The sequence below is a fragment of the Fusarium oxysporum genome, chromosome 2 (genome assembly GCF_000149955.1).
Source record: "Fusarium oxysporum f. sp. lycopersici 4287 chromosome 2, whole genome shotgun sequence".
Taxonomy (NCBI): Eukaryota; Fungi; Ascomycota; class Sordariomycetes; order Hypocreales; family Nectriaceae; genus Fusarium; species Fusarium oxysporum.
Window position 1 is genome coordinate 2,496 of NC_030987.1, and position 20,166 is coordinate 22,661.

At 49.6% G+C, this 20,166-nt stretch overlaps 3 protein-coding genes across 3 annotated transcripts; all 3 read right to left on the minus strand.

Annotated features, from left to right (window-relative positions):
• On the minus strand, nucleotides 1-3,116 carry FOXG_05570 (uncharacterized protein; the record flags this gene model as incomplete). Its single annotated transcript, XM_018383985.1, has 3 exons — nucleotides 1-1,863; nucleotides 2,023-2,366; nucleotides 2,465-3,116. 3 exons carry the CDS (start codon nucleotides 3,114-3,116, stop codon nucleotides 1-3), a joined length of 2,859 nt encoding a protein of 952 aa, XP_018240997.1.
• A 3,979-nt stretch (nucleotides 3,117-7,095) lies between these two features.
• On the minus strand, nucleotides 7,096-10,242 carry FOXG_05571 (uncharacterized protein; the record flags this gene model as incomplete). Its single annotated transcript, XM_018383986.1, has 2 exons — nucleotides 7,096-9,524; nucleotides 9,588-10,242. 2 exons carry the CDS (start codon nucleotides 10,240-10,242, stop codon nucleotides 7,096-7,098), a joined length of 3,084 nt encoding a protein of 1,027 aa, XP_018240998.1.
• A 5,706-nt stretch (nucleotides 10,243-15,948) lies between these two features.
• Nucleotides 15,949-18,742, minus strand: FOXG_05573 (uncharacterized protein; the record flags this gene model as incomplete). Its single annotated transcript, XM_018383987.1, has 3 exons — nucleotides 15,949-17,410; nucleotides 17,485-18,508; nucleotides 18,544-18,742. 3 exons carry the CDS (start codon nucleotides 18,740-18,742, stop codon nucleotides 15,949-15,951), a joined length of 2,685 nt encoding a protein of 894 aa, XP_018240999.1.
• Nucleotides 18,743-20,166: the final 1,424 nt, after the last annotated feature.

Consider the following 20,166-nt stretch of genomic DNA (forward strand, 5'->3'; position numbering starts at 1 on the left):
TCAACGCTTACTTCCGGACGTCGCTACAGGACCATCCATCCAGGACGATCTCTCTTGTGGCTGCGAGCTAAGGATTCGATCCTGGTGACGCTGGCGTTGTTGCTTCGCCCTAGTCGTCTGGGATTGGCCAGGGCTTGGCCGCTCGTTCGGTAACAACGTCCTGGTTGCTGATAATTGGTGGACCCTGCCGCTCCCAACATCCCCCTTCGGTAGTTTTTGCAGCGGACGGCCGACTTCAGCTGCAACGTAAGACTTCTGAGGAGGTGGCTGGTAACTGTAATCTGCGAAACTTCTCCCCTGTGTGCCGTCTCTGTGGCGGTGGCTTCTCATCATTGCAGTCCCCTGGGCTGGAGGCAACGAGGATATCGCAGTCGTCGCATTATCAGTGAGCGGCGGCGGTGGCAACGATAGTGGCTGTTGTTCAGGATGCCGTGATTTCTGGCGCTGCTGCTTTTGTTGCTGCATTCGGGGTAATAGGCCTTCTTCCATGGCTATGGCCCTTGTGCGCCCGCTGTCACGCTGTGCCCTGTCTGCCGTGTTGATCGGAACAAACCCCTGCGACGATGGGGGTTGCTTGATGATGATGTGGTGATTCGATGATACGGCACCCTGTTGTTGACAGAGCACTTCATTCGAGGCGTGGCTGATACGCTCTTCTGGTGGAAGCAAAGATGGCAACTGCCGCTGCTGTTGCTGCTGATCATCGTGTTCGGAAATTGCAGTGGCTGATGTCATTCCTGCCAGGATCCCCTCGTACCCCTGATACGCCGCCTGGATTGCGCGGAGTGCTTCACTCGACCAAGGATGTCCTTCATCAGACTCGTTGTTTTCCACTGCTTTGCGGCATCGATCGGAAGCCCATGAGAGAACAGCATGATCGATGTAGGCACCAAGTTCGTTCGAGGCATACACGCCTCTCAGTGCAGGATTCTCCTTCACTTCGGGAATATTCCCCAGCTGACTACAGATAGCTCGTGTGATGGCTGAGGCCGGTGGTCTGTGGCGCATCTCGGACCGCGGTTGATGAATCGCGTTATCTGCGCCGACGCGTTCGGAGATCGAATTCTCCCACACCGGACGAAATGCAGGACCAAGGGCGTGTTGGACTATGTGAAATAGGCCTGTCCAGAGGTCGCCGGTACTGAAGCGTTCTGCATAGTGCTCATCATGTTCTTCTGGCATCAAGTCGAGATAGTGTTTCGTCGAGGGATCCCTGAACTCGGTCATATGGCTGCGGACGTAGTCGAGGACCTGCCTTTCCAGCGTTCGTGAGCGCAGGTCGAGCCAGGATGCCATATCGTCGGCGCCATCGACATCGCCGTCTTCCCTCCGCCGAGCCCACCAATCATCCCCGTGAGTAGTTACCATAAGACCTTCGATCGCAGGTATCAAGTCCTGTCGTCGTAAGGGCTTATTGTTCTCGTGAGTATCGACAATATCTGCGGGTTGAGTGTTTACCCAACGTACTACATGGTCGATGACCTGTGCCATGACCTCGCCTTCCTCCTTCTTGATCTTCAACAAGGGCTGCACATCCGGAAACCGAAGAGTGAGGTTCTGTTGAAGATGGCGGCAAAGACCGTCATAGGCTTCCTTGTCGAGCGAGCTTAGAAATCCACTTCGCCGAGCTGTCTTTTGGACCGGTTTGATGGTGGAAGGGGCCGATGGGCTGGACTTGCTGTCGTCGTTACTGTTGCCGCCTCCCTTGGGATAAAAGACCTGGTGAACATCAGCAGCATCATAGGTGTCGCTTTTGAGGCTGCCGGCTAGCACATTCCAATCGGAAATTTGAATGGACTCGGAGGTGGAGGTAGGAAGTGCCCTCAGAGTTTCGAGTACCTGGTAGAACGCATCGAACCAATACTACTCCCAGGTCAGCAATATGTTCTAGGTAAGGCTTGATGGTGGCCAAGATTATTTTTCTTTTTCTTTCTTTTTCTTTTTTTGCCCTGGAGTGGAAGAGATGGACGAAACGATGAATGATGAACCATGATCCACAGACACCAAGGGCGAGTCACTCACATCGTCCAGTCTGTACCCTGCGATCTGATACCATTTTGAAATGTTAAATGTGGTTCTCCCCAGGGAGGTTCGACACCAGCGGGTAACCCGAGGTCTCCACCGCTCGCTTCGCCACAGCGTGACGAGACGGCTGATGGGAAAGCGAGCTTCACTTGTCAGGCACAAGATGTCCAGCATGCTTTTCTCGATACCCTTCTTGTTGACATTTCTCTCGACGGAAAATAAAGTGGGATCCCGATCAAAGGCCGAGACGAGCTGTAGCCAGATTTGACCATGGGTGTCGGGCAGGGTGAGATCACGGCGATTGACACGAAGCTTGATGTCAAGTTCGACTGGTAGAGTGTCTGTGCAGAAGGGTGAGTATGGTTTGTCATGTATATATTAAACATGTACGGAATGAAGATTTGTTAATAGTATCGGGGACGATTGAGAGGGGTCACACCTTTGTCGTAAAACTCGCAAATCCACCATAAATCGCTCGAATCAGAATGCGTCTGTTTCACGTAGTCTTTCAAGGCCTCGATGCGATGCTGGCCAGCCATGAGCTCGGGCCTCTCGTCAATGAAATCGGCCCAGTTTCTAAACGATAACACATATTGACGTCGGTCCTGGATATGGCTCTGATTGGTATCTGGGAGGGCGTTGATGATCATCTTTTGAACGGCGGCGGCACTGCAGGAGACCTGGATGTAGTGCTGCTCAGCTCGACGTGCGAGGCCACCATTCTGGAAAGAGCGACAAAGATGGGCGACATGGTTGCGGTCGAGGGGCCTGTTACTGCCGCGAGACCAGGAGAAGTCGAGGAGATGGATGGGTAGCTCAGCGACGGCAAGGCGGTAGGGCTCCGCCTGTTTCCTCAGGGAATCGACCTCGGTGAAGGTTTGTGGAGCAGGCTTTGGGGATTTGGCGGGCTTGGATGGTGACGGTGGTGGTGATGATGATGATGGGATGTCGTTGACGACGGGGGTAAGGGAGGGAGAAGTGGATGGATGATGGGGTTCATGAGAAGGGTGGATAGGTGTAGTTTTCCGGCGCTTGGAGGGCCGGGGATTCGTGTTAGATTTGGGAGGCAGAGGGCGACCAATTTTGATCATGGTGGTGGTGAGGATGATGAGGGCAGTGGATTGGTATATATTATGTATGATGTATATTTTATCGTTACTTTGTTCCCAAGTTAGGTGAGATGTGGGAAGGGAATAGTTGAGGGGAGAGAAAGAGGATATGGATGAAAGTATGAGGAGTATTATTATATCGAATGGGAGACGGGAGAGGATACAGGGATCAGAAAGGCGACCAATCAAAGAAAGGTAGGAGACAAAGAAGGGAGGGCGAATGAAAAGTGCGGAGAGGGAAATAGAAGGTTAAAAGTTTAGAGGGAGGATGGGGCGCACGGACACTTAAACCTGGGATTGAGATATGAATTGGCAAAAGTTTTGGAGGATTGAGGGTGCACGGACACCTGAACCCAGGTTCAAAGAATGAATTGGCAAAAGTTTTGGGAAAGGTATGGTGCACGGACACCTAAACCTAGGTTTAGGCGGGTCTGGTGTAGAAAAAATGGCAAGTTTACTAGCAAGGTTATAAAAATGTAGAGACCTATAAGTAAAAAGGTCTAAATATTTATGACTTGTAACCCTAACCAGGACCCCTTCGGCGTGTTTTTTGACTACAATCCTCTGGCTCAGCTTTTGTTGATGACAACTTCTGTCAAAGGTGGAGAATGGGTTCACTCGCCTAATTACCGACGTCACCTTCACCAGGGAAGCATTCTTTTCGTCTGTCGTTCAAAACGGGACATTAAAACGGACGATATTCATAGGTTTTGTAACCTCATTGAGGAAATCGCTGTGCCTTTTATCTTGAAGGAAGATGCATCCAGTCCCGGCGCAAAAAAGAGATTGCTGAGTCGGCTTGAAGAAGAAGGAACTCGTCGTGGCATGAAATACCGTGTGGAAATGTACTGAAGTATGTTTTCGGCTTGTACTGTTTAGCATACCTACCTAAATATTACTGCATCTTACGTTAAAAAATACATATTAGAGTGGTGATGATAATGCTAGAGTCGCGATGTAGTTTTTTCCAAGTCTCATCATGAAGGTCCATGCTGCCTCATTTTTCGACACCAGCTAACTACCCTATACCATACACCCATTCCAAGTCGCTGCGTATTTTATACTGCAACTGCCGTAAAGCATCCTTTTGACTGAGGCCATCTAGTATTTAGTATTATGTAGATTTCTTTTCTTTAACTAGCGCGCATTATAGAATTTCTGAGTCGAGTATGATATCGGTCTTAAAAATAGGTCCAGGTATAATGCCGGCCAAAGTTGCGTAATTTCCTGTCAAGCCTCGGCCACTTATTCCACCTGAACAATAAACCTTGTCCGGATTTTGGGACCTAACAACTTGCTTTTTTTCTATCCGTCGGCAGCTGCGATCATAACTTTATGCACGTGTGCGCTACAAAGGTAGCCTTGAAATTACGCAAGAAAATACATCGTACTGCACCCATAGTTCTCACCCCATCATGTACGCTCTGCATACATTCATGCCGCTCACCCCCGTCTAGTTCGACAGTGCAGCTCAAACTAGTGTTATCTTCGCCATAAGGATGGAAGGTACCTACTGCGCTATCCATCATGGAGAAGCCCTCTGTTCGCTTTGACTGATATTCACTGATTGCTACATTACTCTAGCCTGACTATCATCTGGTCTCTGACTGCCTTTCTCAAACGTTTCTGTGGTCTCCACGACTGGTCCGTCTCCTCTGTCTGCGCGCTCGAACCCTTATCGTCGGAATGGATCGAATCCGTACCGACGACAACCTTACCAGCTCGTACACAGTCACGTCGTCGGAAATGTCTCCGGAGTCTTTCCCGCTCCTCCGCTGTTCGTGGACGTTTCCTAGCTAGCAGTTGTAGATAACGGAATCCTCGTGACTGTGCTGCTGGACCTCTTGGAGCTTCTTGCTCAGCTTGCCATGTCGCGGAACGCGAAAATGATACGCGAGACTGTCCAATTTCGGGTGTGATGCTTCCCCCTGGAGTGCTAGGATGAACGTTGCCAACCTCCAGTAGCTCGCTGAAAACTTGGCTGAGCTCGTCTAGGGTTTTATCTCGAATACGCGTGACCATCCGTAATTGGGGCGGATGGCCGTTCTCTACTACGGGAAAGATACAACCTCTATTATATGCCCCAACAGCACGGCCAAGTCGAAGCGTATCAATTCCAATACAGTCGCGCGTGCTGCTGATCAAGTCTCTAGTGGACCAGTGGTAGCACGGTTTTGTATTGTCTGCACTACTTGCCCAGCCTTTATCCCCGAACCGACGCCTGCATGCTTCCGATAGTAGTTGCGATAGATCGTCTTGAGTGGAGACCTGACGGTCTGCGTCGTTGACCTTTCGCGTCGGTACAGCAGGCTCGACGTGCCCTGTAGACTTGGAAGATGGAGTGATGTGGACAACCGAGGCCCAAGTAAGCCGGCGTTTGAGATTGGTAACCCTACTTTCTTTTGTTGTCGTTAGAAGCTCTGTGTCTGACGGCCAGGGCAGAATCCAATGTGTCAGTAGCACAATTCGCCTAAGCTGTGCGTACCACTGTGTTGCGGCCGCCGCCCCAAGCACCATCTCCACGAGCTCGATGCTTCGACGAGTCGCGATGCGATACGGCAGCGAAGCCCACCCTCTCCGACGCTTCATAGCCGTGCCGGTAGAGCTCGGCGAGAATAGGTCATCGAAGAGATCCTTCATGCTTGTCGACCGTATTTTGTTGCCAGCGACAAGGTGCGGTCTCGTGTGGCTCACATCACGTTGGCGGTCGTGGAACAGGTTCGATAGCCCATCGTAGCAGAAGCTTGGTGGGCTAGACTCTGGATATTTCATCGACCCTTCGTCCGTCACATCGGAGCCTGTCTTCCAGCTCACGCTCCTCAAGGCCGCCCGCCAGACATCCCGTTGGAAGAGCTCGATGACTGTGGAATGCAGATATTCGAGCCACAGTCTCTTTGCCGCCCCGTCGTCCTGTACTCGATATCGCCCTAACCAACTCTGGGCTTGCCACATGCGAACGTGAACGTCTCGAATATCCTTGAGGACTCTCCATTGACGCTTGTAATCCTGGCGTAGGAGGTCGTTGCCTACGGCGAGTCGATCGCCAACGTCGGAGGCGAACCGCCAGGTACTCCAGTCAAACTTCCCTGGTAGCCACCAGCCAAAACCGTGCGACGTAGACGTCTTGTTCAGACCTAGCCCTTCTCGCTCTACCTTGACGATCCGCGCTTCCCCACCCTCAACTCTCACGCGCTGCGTCGACGTCCATCTATCTCCCCAGAGTACCGATTCTTTCGCGATGAGGGAACAATCGTAGCTGAACCGAAGTCCACGAAGCGCTGCTGCCATAACAACAGTCTCGGGAAGTGAATATTTCAAGCCGGTCTGCGATTTTACATATTCAAATAGGAAACAATATCGATTGACGCTAGCACGGAGGAAACGGGCCATCGTTTGAGAAGAAACGGAGAAGAATGGATGGTCCCTCTCTTCATCTTCTTCATCATCGCCTGACCCATCCTGCGGGGGGCTAGATGAGAACAGACCAGTGATACGCCGTAGAAGGGCCAATGATACCCTGTCTTCTGCACGTATACCATATGTGAATGGGTGATGTGTTGATTCTTCATGATGTATCTCATCATCATCATCATCCTCATTCTGGTCGACAGCGGGAACGTTGCGATGAATACGGAGCTTGCTCAGACGGTAGGCACATTGTACTCGGGACTGGTGGGCATGTGCCCCTCGTGTGGAGTTACGTTGATCTCTGAGATACGATGGGTCTAGCGCCATGCTCTCGGTGTGGCGGTTCTGGAACGGGTACTGCTTAGCTGCATCGAAGGGAACTTTGATGAGGTTGTAGAACTGGCTATACACGAGACCATTTCGAAGCTCCCAGCTTGATGAACTAGGAGTGATGGTCATATCTCTCGCATCACGAAGAGTAACAAACGGATAGGTCGTCCTGCGGATTGGCGGAGCCTGACGTTTGCCCGATTCGTCCTTGCAAGCGTCTTCCTCACGATGATACAGCCCGATTTTGGATCCGGCTCCACTGTAGCCGGCGACGCCAGAGCCTATCCATGCAGCAACGGCGCCAGATAAGCACGCGTCCATGTGGTCCTGTATCGGCCGGCGTCATCTGGCGGCCGATGTCAATGTAAGTGACATCCGGATCAATGTACGCCTCGTCAACCGCAGAATTCCAGTGGTGCTGCCACTCCGCGAGTGCCGACTCGAACGTGGGCCGCATCCATGTCAGTTTGGTGTTCTTAGCAGCCATGTAGAGTCGCAACCCTGCATATTCAGGCCAGAGAGCAGCCCTGGAATGTATCTCCTCCCATAAAGCTGCGAGGTAGCGGGACTGAAGCGTGACGTAGAAGTGCTTGCGTCGTGACCCCGGCTGTGCGGCCGGACCGTCTCGTCTTTTCGCTCCGGTAAACCCATCCAGTTCTTCTTCCATATCGGCCTCCTCTTCCTCCGCCACCGCCAGAGCTGCTAACGCTTCCCGAGGCGCACTGCAGTCCGAAGACGCGATGGCATGTGTCTTTGGGATATACTGGAGTATGTTATTGTCATCGACAACAGCTTGTATGGCGGGCAGCATCACCTCCTCGTACCAGTGCACGAAGTTCTTTTTGGGAATACAGGTCTGGCTGTAAGGATCGGAGAGCTTGCCGGAGAAAAGGGCAGGGAAGAAGGCCCAGATGAACGTATCCGCAAGGCCAATGACACGTCCAAGGCAGTAGTTGGGGATGGTATGGAGAGGCTGGGTTGTCACTGTGCCATCTTGCTCACGCGTACCTGGGATTTCCATGCTCAGATGGACATTATCGACTAGGTTGAGCGTGACATGCGACTGAGTGTACCACTGAATCCCCAGCCGGGCCACGCCAAGGGACGTGGGGAAGCTGCAAAGACTATCGATGTCGTAGGACGACGATATCCTGTCATCTTCCAGACGTCGAGCGCTATGGTTAGAATGCATGCAGAGATAGGGCGGATCTTGTTCACCCTCTACCAAGCCTTCCATGGCGGCTTTGCAGGGTCCGCCATAGCGTGTTAGGCCAGCGTCCGGTGATGAGGACTCCCGCGTGCCGGACCTTAAGAGATCCTTCGCTGGGTCAAGGACGCAAGGTAGTGGCCCGTTTGTGCCATCCTCCCCAGTTACACCCTCTAACCTCTTTGCAATATCTAATAGAGAAGAGCAGTTTGGAGAGACGCCTCGCTTTGTAGTTGCATCCGCCAACTGGGAGGAGTGGTCCTCTTCATGTTGCCGGGACGTACATCCTACCGGTCTGCTCCACTCTTGGAACAGGAGCAGCGCAGGGTCAGCCGGCTCTGAGATGGTAACTGCATCGCTACTACTACTCCTCCTGCTGCCGATGGAGGTGGCACTGTGATTTGTTGTTGCGCCCAAATATTGCGATATCACCTCGATCCAGTACGATATAGCACCAACCTCTCGCAAGTCTGGGTCTTGCATCTCGGACAAATACGGCTCCTGCTGTGTCCAGTCGAGTATCCCGGACTGATCTTCTATCATCAAATCCTCACTACAATACTGCTCTCGTGCGGTCAGAAATCGTCGGGCACATTCCACGACTATGACACCGCATGTCCAGCCATTTACTTGTCGAGTGATCGGCACATCGCAAATGGATGCGGGCGCAGAGTCCGGAAGTACCGAGTCGTGGATGTCTCGGAGCGCAGAATAGTAGCAGTCATCACGACTTCCAAGTGAATCGCAGAATAAGAAATGCGGCCGTGCTGGCTGATAGATGGCGAGTGACCAGTGACCGACCCCCTCCTCGATACCTGGACGAAAGATCGACAGTATTGTGGCGTCATGCCGTCTTATATCTTCGATCTCGGCCTGGCTCAGCTGGATAGAGTTGTTCTGAGGCTCACCAAGATGAATGGCGCGTGCGAGCGTCGTGACGTCCCGCCGGCCGCTCAGCTCAATGGCCAGCCGCATACCGCAGAGAACGTCATCGGTGGTAAGGTAGTCTTCCCGTTCCAGCCGACGGCGGAGGTTCCACGAGTAGAGCCCATGATAGATCCATTCTACTCCAAACCCTCTTGGTGATGAATTAGAGGATGGCGATGTGGCACTAGAACGATCGACAAAGCCCGAGTGTTCCCGCGTGAACCTTTGCACGCCCGTGGCTGACGGTAGAAGAAATCCGTTGCAGACATAAGCTTGTGAAGTTACTCCATTGGAAGAGTTGTCTGAGGAGCGAGTACAAGGCCGCCGTACCCAATCATCCAACATGCTTGTATTTCGTAACTGCGATGACGGCGTTGCAGATGCTGTCGCATGGCTTCGTCCCTGGGCTTCATCAGATCTACGTGATAACCGAGCAGAGCCTTGAGATTGTGGAGTCGAGGATCTCGCATCGCCCTGCAAAAACGCTGAGCCGGAAGCTACTGGTGATTCGATCGTATCTGGTAAGTCGCGTCAGTACCTCTATCAAGATAGAGCCACGCCTGATCTATAGGTTCACAAACTTCCTGCCAGACCATCGCCACTATCCCTCCTTATTGCCTCACTGTCTGGCGGCGTCGTGATGAGCAACTGCTGGACCTTGTCAACTAAATCCTGCAGCTCTTCGTCTCGAGCTTCGAGTTGCGGAGAATTGGCTTCGCCCCTGTCAATGACCGCGTCGTAGCCATCTCCTGTATTGTCTTGTCGTTGTGATATAAGCTCGAGTTGTATTTGGGAGTCCTCGAATAACGGATTGTAGTTATCTTCGGGTGTATCATCTAAACTCGACCGTGCGGCCCGTGAATTCTCGTGATGGTTCCAGACAGGTGGATTCCACGACGTTGATGCCGCTGTTGGGTCCGTGTCCGCCTCACCCGCACAAGTGGGCTCGGCTACTACATCTTGCTCTAAAGGTGTTGGTATGTTAAGATGCGGCTCTAGGTGGAGGCCAATAACGGGGTTCGTAGTCGATGGTAGAGCAGGTGGATGGGGTTGGTAATGATACACAAACTCCGCATTCTGCGATCCAACGGCGACGCGGTGGGAATCAACAGATTGTCCGTGTTGTCGTTGGTAGTATCGTTGTGATCGCGCGCGTTGCGAGGCGAGCCGCTCCTCTTCCGTTTGTGGCACTTTCCTCGGGGGGCGGCCTCGGCGTTTTGGAGCGGGTTGGGACATCGTCTTTCATATAACTTGGCCGAAATGGTTGTTCCCGTAGGTCTTCGCGCGTTTTCCGAGTAATCGGTGACGCGACGCAATTGTTGCTTGCCGTCCCCTGCAGCAGCTGCTGTAGCCTGCATGGCAATCAAACCTTATTTTCTTTTTCGACGGTTACAGGTTCCATGAGTTACCAGTGTCACAGTGTAAACTGGTCTGCGTAGGCCAAGTGGTAAGAAACGGTTTCTTGCAACATCAATTTGCTCAAAGACCTTATAAGTAAGAAGGGAAAACTGAGAGCAAAACATCGTTTGTTAGTGGTTATCTGGTTTTCGAGTCCGCTGCATATGTGATGATGCTGTTGTAAGGAAAAAGTGTATAGTGCGCATCTCTCGTGACTGATATTATTTGGGTATGATCGTGCATTTATTATATAGCATACTGATCGTGTGTATTAATATGTCGTGGAGTTGGTATGCTGAATTATCAGACCGTTGCATCAAGAATCATGATGGTTGTAAAGCTATCTATTCTAGTGGTTCGCTCTTCGCGCTAAACCTAATTGAATTAAATGTGAGCCAAGACTTCTGGGTGGAGGAGCATCACGACCATCAACCTCATTTTCCATCATTATATTTTAAAACTTCATAAGTAATTCCAGAAAATAGCTATGAAGTCAGGGAAACTTTTAATTAGCTTGAAATGGTCTACTTAAGATCATGGGCATAAGATATTACTATATCTGGAGAAAAGTGTACCCTGAACTCACGAACTCGTTGGCTAACTCTTACCCCCATCTTCATGAGTAACCCTAACCCCTGATGATTAACAATCACGTCTTTATTTTATGGGCACAGTCTCACAGAAGGCCAATATGTCCAAGTTCTCAAGGTATATCGCGCCAAACATACTGCGGTTGTCGGCTAAAGTGGCAAATGGAAACCTGGCAACGAGACAATGAGCTGAGTAAGGTGGCTGTACCTGGGGTTGCCAGCGACATTCGATTTGAGACTTCTCTGGCTCCCTCCGTATTAATATGCTTATGAAAAACTCCTGCATAGTTGTAACCACAGGCGATATAACTTTGACACATGAACATCCTAACTACTTTCTCTGCAGCTAATCGCCAAGCTGTTGTTTATATTGCGCAGTAGTGCTGGGTGAAAATATATTTTATGAAACTTGGTTTTTTTTTTTTTTTATTGAGATGAGAGTTCTTCTCAGGTTTACATCTCCAAACGATTTCATCTAGGACTTTAAACTCTAAATCTAGGACTTTCAGACTGTTAGTCTGAATCCTGAAGCGAAGGGGGATCCCCGGATTTTCCAACACGCGAGGAACTCCAATAAGGCAGGGGGCTCGGGGAGCGGCAGCCGAAGTGCTAGCAATGTGATATTATGGAAAACGTCTACCAATACCGGCATCAGGCTATCAGTACTGGCGTTGTTTGTACGTTGGATTTCCCATGATAGGCTGCCATTAACCAGCAGATCAAACTGTCATGGGACTGCATCCTACTTGAAACAGCCATCTGACTGCACCACCACGCCATCAACCCAACGAGTGCAGCAGCTGTCGGCTTCGGAGTTAGGTTTCGGGTCTTGCAGAAGGCCGTAACAGGTTCGATAAAATTCGGGGCCTGAGATTGCCACATCGGTCTTTTCACACTAGAATATCCAATAAGTTGCCGCACCTAATTGATGACCGACGATATCATACCCATATATCCCCCTTTTCTTCAGAAATGGCTGTAGTAAGTCAGCAAGTGCCACTCGTATAAACATAATAAGAATCTCTTACATATCGCGCGGTGTTTACCACTGCCACAGGCCTTGATCGTGGCACAGTCATTGGGGGTTCCCGTCTCAGGGTATTTCATACATCGGCACCGATCCCAGTCTTCTGCCGAGGCAGTAGTTAAGTACCTAAAAGCTTAATTAGAAATCGAGCAAATGGGGTTCGAATCTACTCTTTACAGCAAAACCATTGCAAGCGCGGGATTCATGGTTGGTAACACGAGAAGTTAGGGTATTGAAGTTCAGGCGTTGCGGAGACAACTAATGAGTCTTTCCGATATTTTCTGAATTGGGTCGTATCTACCGTCTAACCAACGGACCAGACGTGCGGCAAGGAGAAGTGTTTCTCTTTGTGAGGTAAAATATGTTCGTCGCTTAGGATTAAAACTTCACTTCCGGCGATAGAGTAATAGTTGGGCAGAACGCAGGTTTCTCTTCCTTTAAGTACTTAAAGCACATTGATAATCCATATATTATTAATAACCCTGTTATAGTATACCGTGTGGTGCAATAAGTTTGAGGATCTTTGAAGGTCGTGTTCATCTGCCGATTTGATTTATCTGCCGGTCTTGTGTACTAGTATTTAGGTTAAAGCGGCAGAACTACCTTTTACTTGTATTCTTTTAGTGTTTCGGCATATAGTTTAAGCTTTCATTCATATTACAGTGGGGTGCAATAAGTTTGAGGATCTTTGAAGGTACCGAAGCAGCCGGTCTAGCCGGATTAGATCCTGTTCATCTGCCGATTTGATTTACAGTATGTTACAGGGTAATTATACTTTATACTCTACCCGTATCAAAAGAACAGCTTTTAGGAGAGATTTAAGCAGCGAAGTGCGCCATATAAGACTAAAGATGTATTTAATGATGGACTCTCCCTCTATTTCCTCGTTCCCACTCATTCTTTTGTACCGCACCAAGCGTCCGGGCTTACCTTCCCCTCAGTTCCACTTCCTAAGTAAGTCTTTACGTCCTTACTTATACCCTCTCAATACTATATACGGCAGCTATGCAACCCTTACGCATTCTTTTACTTTTCCCCCTAGCTGTCTCTGTGGCTGCTACGCCTATTGATAAGAGGTATGTCTGATTCTCATGAATACATCTGTCACACATTAATATATAAAGCCTCGACCAAGCCGCCACTATTGAAGAAACTGTTCATCAACCTCATTCTCATGACGAGAGAGCCCTTGTCGAACGGTAGGTAATTTAGTATAGATTTGACGTTGCTTCTAATGTAAATCACAGCGACACCAGTGGCATTTTACTCGCCTGCATAACAGGTGCCGGTTCGGCGTTTCAGGCATATGCAGGATGCTATCTCACTGCATTTCGTAATGACCCGCGCACTCTTACGTTGAGGATGGACAAAACTAGGGGTGAACGGATATCGAACGTGCTTGTTATTTTGAGCGGGGGAGCGCTCTCACATGCGGTGGAGGAGGTAGTCCAAATCGCGCCGGGTGCGGTGAGGAACTTAGCTACTTTAGGTGCATCGACTGTCCAGTTTCTACACAATTTCCGCTAGCTAGTGTTGTGTGTTGTGTGGATTAGGCCCGATGGGGATAAGGAGCAAGCAGGTGCGGCATTATATGGGTGGGTTCCCAATAGTCAGCGGCAGTAGTTAGCAGCAAAGTATAACTTCATATAACTATTGCCTTTGAGGAATCAAACTTACGCATATTGTTGTCGTATTAATTTCCAGTGGAAGCTTAATAGTCTCGGGACTTGTTCTTGTTTAAGATTAATTGGCAGAAATAATCGTCGTGCCCAAGTGGTGATTATCCCACATAGGATCCGACTACCTACTCTCTCGCCTTCGTAAGTCAACCAATCGGAATATTGTGAAACAGATTAGCAAGGTAAACAATTAATGCCGTGAGCGGGGGCCGGAGTAAAGGTCCTGCCTGACGCGAGGCCTAGGCAAAGCAACCAAACATTTCGGGCGCCGTGCCACTTCAGGGCTCTTCTCAAGTTCCCGATTGCAGCAGTCAGCTGAGACCAATTGAGTGGCCTCTTCTGCTGTGCGACCCCGTATTTTGAATGCAGATGACTTTTGTGTCTCTAATTGGCAATATCTGACAATAAGCTCGGCTCACCCTCGTCATGCTCGGTCGTCAGCATGAAATGTTTGTGATTTGATTTGTACAACTTTTGCTTGGCTCATTTGTGCAACGAACTTACCTTATACCTCCTTATCCTCCCTTTAATCTGGTTGGCACTTTTCAGTAATTCCTATAATGATCGCTATGCCAAGCCTAATACATATAACCCTCTGTATACCTAGCACTGATATATCTCTCGGAAAAGCTCGGTTAAAAGTAACTTTAGTACTTACGACGTTGTTCAGGTAATAAAATATCAGTCACCAAATAGTGATCACTTAGTAATTATTGAAAAGCGCCGACCCTGATTCATGCCATATTGTGTTGTGTAATGTAAGCACTAAATACAGTAAGGCTCCTAGACTCCGATAGACTGATAGGCATACAGTCGCTGCATACCAATACTACATCGGCCTGAGCCGAAAGAGATAATTATCAGGCGTAAAGTCCAGAATAGCTAGGTCTGTGACATTCTACAACCCTAGCGCTACATCAAGAGCCAAATTACTATACTTTCGCCTGGGCATAAGTGGTTATCCTCAAGCTATCCTTGATATGATGTTGGGGCTAGCAATACGTTAGATTAGTTGAAATTTCTGTACTTGGGGACTTGATAATACGATAGCTCTATTCTAGCATACATACAGACATACATGGATACAGGTTCGAACGCTAATTACACTGATAGTGGTCTCGTTCTCAATGAATCTCTCCTAAATCAGAATTGTAGACCTTTATAACGACGAGGTGGCATGCAAGCTCACATAAGGAGCCCACATATCCTAAATCATAGGAAGGCGAGCTCCAACATCGTTACAGAAAATTGGTTAGGCCTCAACAGCAGTGGTGACTAAGCTTAAGTGGCGATGAAACCGATGAATATGGCGCATAGAACAGCGGCAGCTGCGCCGACGCTTCGCTGGACGTCTAGACTAGCCGCACTATTGTCTCTGTCGCGCCCCCCGTCGCCAGGTTCATTTATATGTGTCACAACCTCACTCATAGCGCTCAAGACTCGAGACTTTACTTCATCAAGCTTCCCCGAGATCAAGGTTTCTGTTCCATCAAAAGCCGTGCCTATGGTTGACGCTTTATCCTTGATAAGCGTTTCGCCACGGTCCAGGAGGCTGCTGCCTTTCTCATTCGCTTTATCCACAAGCTCTCGAGGTCACGTTCAAGGTGGACTTTAGGCGGTGCAGTGAGCGTGGGGCTAATCGAATCTAGAGTAACGGGGGGTTTATCAAACGACCCTTGGTTACTACTGAGGCTGATTAGAACATGCCAGACAGGATATGAGAGGCAAACACTGACGTCTGATGACAGTGATCGGAATGGTCTGGTATGAGTTGGTATTGGTATGGTAAATACCGCCAAGACTTGGTATGGTTTGGAGAAATCTCAATACCATGGTATTTGTTTGTTTGTTTATTTATTTTTCGTCTGGGTGGCTGTAACGAAGCCAGATCTCCTACTGGAGCAAAAGACGTGCTGAGCTAGCTAGGTACAGGGAAACCCCGCTTCCTTCACCATCCAGCATACCAATGGCACAAAAGGTGCTGTATTTCTCAAGCCCGTCACCCGTCAGCGGGTTCGGGGGCAATCTATTGTCGAACTTTTTCCACCGACCAGAATTCTCTCGCGCGTCACTACATCTGCTGACGCAGTCCACAATCTCCAGTAACCAAGTTGTAGCTCGTAGTCGACTGTCGCGGCGGCAGGGAAGAACCTCGGAATTTGGGGTCCATGACGATTTATGAATAGAAGTGCAGGGTGATTGACTGTAGATTTGCTAGCAAGGCGCTCTCGCGACGCGTGCCCATCGGTCAGCATTCCACTCCAAGAACGCCGTCTTTGCCAACCAAATATCCTCTGAAAAGCTTTTGACTTGGCTGACTTCGCCTGCTTGAATCGCCAGTCACCTTCTTGGCATCCATCATCGTCTCCGACTTCCACGCTCGCTTGTTTGGCACCAGCTGCGCCAACGGACGCCGAGGCGGCTTGAGGAGCAAAGCCCGTTCAAAGTCGATCACCATAACCCTGTTTGTCTCAGGATTGAATAACATGTTTGCAAGTCGCACATCTTTGTGGACCACGCCCTCTCGATGCATGGCTCTCAACGACCGAATGGCCTCGTCTTCGAGCGGCCTGTCCGTGTCGCCAATTCTCTGTGCTCTGTCGATGCTGCAGCCTCCCCAGGACAGAAATGTCATGTGCACTACGTAGGCCCGGTGGTCATAGTAGTAAGTCTTGTTCATCGATCCAAGGTCAATGGCACCCAGGAAAACAGGCACGTGGACGCCTTGGATTGGTTTGAGACGCTCGTAGACAGCAGCCTCGTGCTCGAGATCTTTGATGAAAGCCCGCACCGTGCCCTTGCTGACAAATGTGTAGCCATGCACAAGTAGGGTCACTTGGAAAAGCACACCCCGCGCACCACCCTCCCCCAGTGGCCTGATCCCGTCGTCGAGCGACTGTTTCAGCTGCTTCCAGAGTAGGCGAAGCCACTCCTTGTGATCGACAGGATGACGTGCGCGGGCGGCGGGAGCACAGCTCTTGCCGTGAAGTGCCACGTTCGGGCACTTTGGGTCGAGAAAACCACCCTTGACCATCCCGACAAGACATTTCTGCGTACAGTACTGCCGACCCTGCTCGCCGCCTCCTCCTCCGCGCGGCCGTAACGCCAGTAACGCTAGTCGCTGGCTCCGCCTAGTTCCTTGTCTTGTGTTTCGTCCGCTTGGCGTAGGCGTGTCCGGTGGCCTGGGCGCCGACTCGTCATCAGATGGTTCCTGCCTGTCGTCCTTCCTCAACGACCCCTCGCCAGCCTGGCACGCGGCTGTTCGACGTGTCCTCTTGCGAAGCAAGGCCGGCGACCGATTGACATCCTTGTAGGTGGTAGGTTCATGGCCAGGTGAGTAGTCTGATGACGCCGATCGTTCATTTTCTGGGATAGAACGCAATGTCGATTCGAAGTCCTCAGCCCACGTCTTCAAGTTCTTCATGGCTTTTAGACGTTCCTCCTGCCTATTCCCCCGTCGTTCTCCAGGCGAACCGAGAGCCATAAGGGTGAACGCCAGATATTGACCGACAGCCGTGCATATATGGACGTTGTTTGGATGTGCCGACACCTCCGGACCAGGCTCTGCTAGGTGATAGTACAGCGTCTCAGGTTCGTCCAAGTCAACCTTGAGAAACACGATGGCCTCGCCAGTAGTAAGAAGACCATACCGGTATGTTCCTGGAGGGTGTGGGTGTTTTCCGGCTCGGCACGCTCGTGCGAACTCGGGCCTATTTGAGATGTTTGTCAGCAGGGTTTTTATAACCTCAGGGGAGACGGTTGATTCTATGGCTTACAGCTGCACTGGTGGTTAAAGAATTTTCGGAGCACACGATCATAAACGCCGCTTTGTGCACGTAAGAAATCAGGACCGCCAGCCGTATCCTGGTTGGAAATCGCCTGGAGGAAATCGCTAAGGATCAAATCCTCGGGCTCATCCGAGGGTAATCCAGATAGATCCGACCACACAGATGAGTTCGACCTCGACAAAAGAAGGCTACCTCTCGATTGGGATGATGATGAGGAGCTATGGTGTCGACTAGAGCTAGGTGATGTTAACGATGGTGTCATCGGTTGTGATGCGGCATCATCCTCCAATACGGAGGCCTCGGACCTGTTATCCTCTTCGTCTTCTGTTAAGAGATTAACATTAGACAGGGCTGAAGATGACAAGGGTAGGACGCTTGTTTCGATATCAAACTCCGGCTCAGACTCAGGTGCCGGCACCGACGAGGGTCTGGGCTCGTTGTCCGGTATATCAGCAGGCAGGGACAAGGACGGTGTCGCATCGTCTCGAAGGCTCAAAGCAGAGAGCTCATGAGTGAATGGTAGATCTTGACATTCTGTAGCTTCTTGGAAGATTTGTTGTAATCTTGTAGCATGCCGTCGATCGCGGTATCGTTGGACACGGAGACGTGTCTGCGAGCAGGGTGATACGATATGGTCTACCTCGTAACGGCTGACGGGCGTCGCAGCTATTTGTTCACTTTGCAAAGGTGTCCTAGAGTCTGGGGTTTCCGCTGCAGAGGTCTCTTCATCCTCGTTAGTTTCGGCTGCTTCCCGGTAGCCTATGTTTGCAGAGTATGGCGTCGCAACACAGATTGTATCGGCAGGTATTTGTTCGCTAATCGGTCGCACGGGTGCTCGCAGTCGCGCGGTTGTATCCGGTCTGTGAAATGCCCCATCCGCTAAGATGATTGATTCGTCAATCGTCAAGGGCGGTTCACTAGCGAGACGTGGGCTTCGGCGACGCGAGCGAGTGGCGTGCAACGGCGGCTGTCTGTCAATTGGGAGTGGGTCGGTTCGGCTAGACGGCTGGCCATCATTACCTATCGATAATTATAAGTAAAGTCACGTAGAGTACGGATGGAAAGATGGAGAGACATGCTTGAAACAACTGGATCCTCCAGGATTGTTTCCGGGAACGATTGGCTGACTATATGGGTCTCGGCATCTTCTATCTGTTTAGCCTGGCGGGCTACCAGACGCTGCTGTCGCTCTCGTTCTCGCCTACGAGCGGCCTTTTCTGCCTTTTGGCCTTCTGTTAATGGACGACGACCCATTCTAGCGCGCGTTGACAGAGTTGTCTTTGTGGAACAAGGAGAGAAATAACGAATAATAGAATGCTCTACTTGATGTGTTTGTTTACTTGTTTACTTGTTTATTTACTTGAACCTCACGTCTATATGCAACAGCAGGGCCTACTTTCGAGTTCACGCTTTCTTTGCTTTTTCCTATGTGACGTTGCTGATCTACACAGTATAATGAGTGCTGATAGGAAGTTTGAGATTAAGAGGGTAGAAACTAGCAGGGGTGTAGCGTTTGAGAAAACAACCAGCTGAAAATTTACGGTACATGGACGAACCTAGGGTAGACATGGTCGTAAATAATTCTAAATGTCTATAACAAATACAAATAAAAAATCAGCGATGATTTTAGGATAAATTAATATGACTACTGATACTTATAACGTTATACTTTGTTTGATGTCCTTTCTTGTTGGGGGGGGTTTTTCTTTTATCCTTCCTTGGCTTGATAAGCTAAGTGATTTCTTTAATAAAATAAGATATTTGTCGATATTGTTTTTCATATTCCACTGTCAAACATCGAAATCATAATGATATGAAGTAAAACGAGATACCTGACGCTCGATTTATGCCATGGCCGAGGGCTGAGAGATATTGAACGATGAATTCTTCAGTCCTGCAAATATCGTGACTTTCCTGTAGGAGTTTTGATTGATCACGAGTCACCTTGAGCGCCAAGCTAGCAGGCAGAGGAAATTAGGGAAAACGTCTTGACTCGTGTATTAAATAAGGAAAGGAGTGACTCTAATGAACCTTGATGCGTAGTCGTAATTTTTGTACGGTCATTGTATATTGTATGGCATCTCCAGACTCGTTATTCTTAGACTGGATGCGACTTTACTCCCAACCCTAGCATCCTGGTCAATTTATCGGCAGGGTTGGGTAGAGTGGGGTCTGTACGTTCAGTTATTCGATATTCTATTGGTTCGGTGGGTCGACCGTTCAGTTAAACGCAATACCATTGGTCTTCGGTATCAGTCACTAAAAAATGTAGGATAGACGTACTGACAAAGGATAACACGATTTAGACATTATAATACCTGGCTGATGCGAGGTACCATGGTTTCATTGGGCTATATAGAGTAATATTTATTGGGCCTTTATTTAAACTGACATTATATGGTCGCCATCGGTGTAAGGATCGAAGGAAGCTAGATTCTAGCTGGTATCTTTTCTGTGTCTTCTAGGACCTTTACAAATAGTGAATCTAGTTGAAGAACAGTGCGATGATTCTCAACGCTAAGTGCTGTATAGACAATTGTCGAGAACAAATGGAAAAAAATCGGGCATCGAGAAGAGCAATTGTTGAGAGTATTGAGTACTGACACAGGTGCTCGAAGTAAGGTTAGCTGAGAGTGGATAGTGGAGACATACGTTCAGTTATTCTTGATAGGATTGGC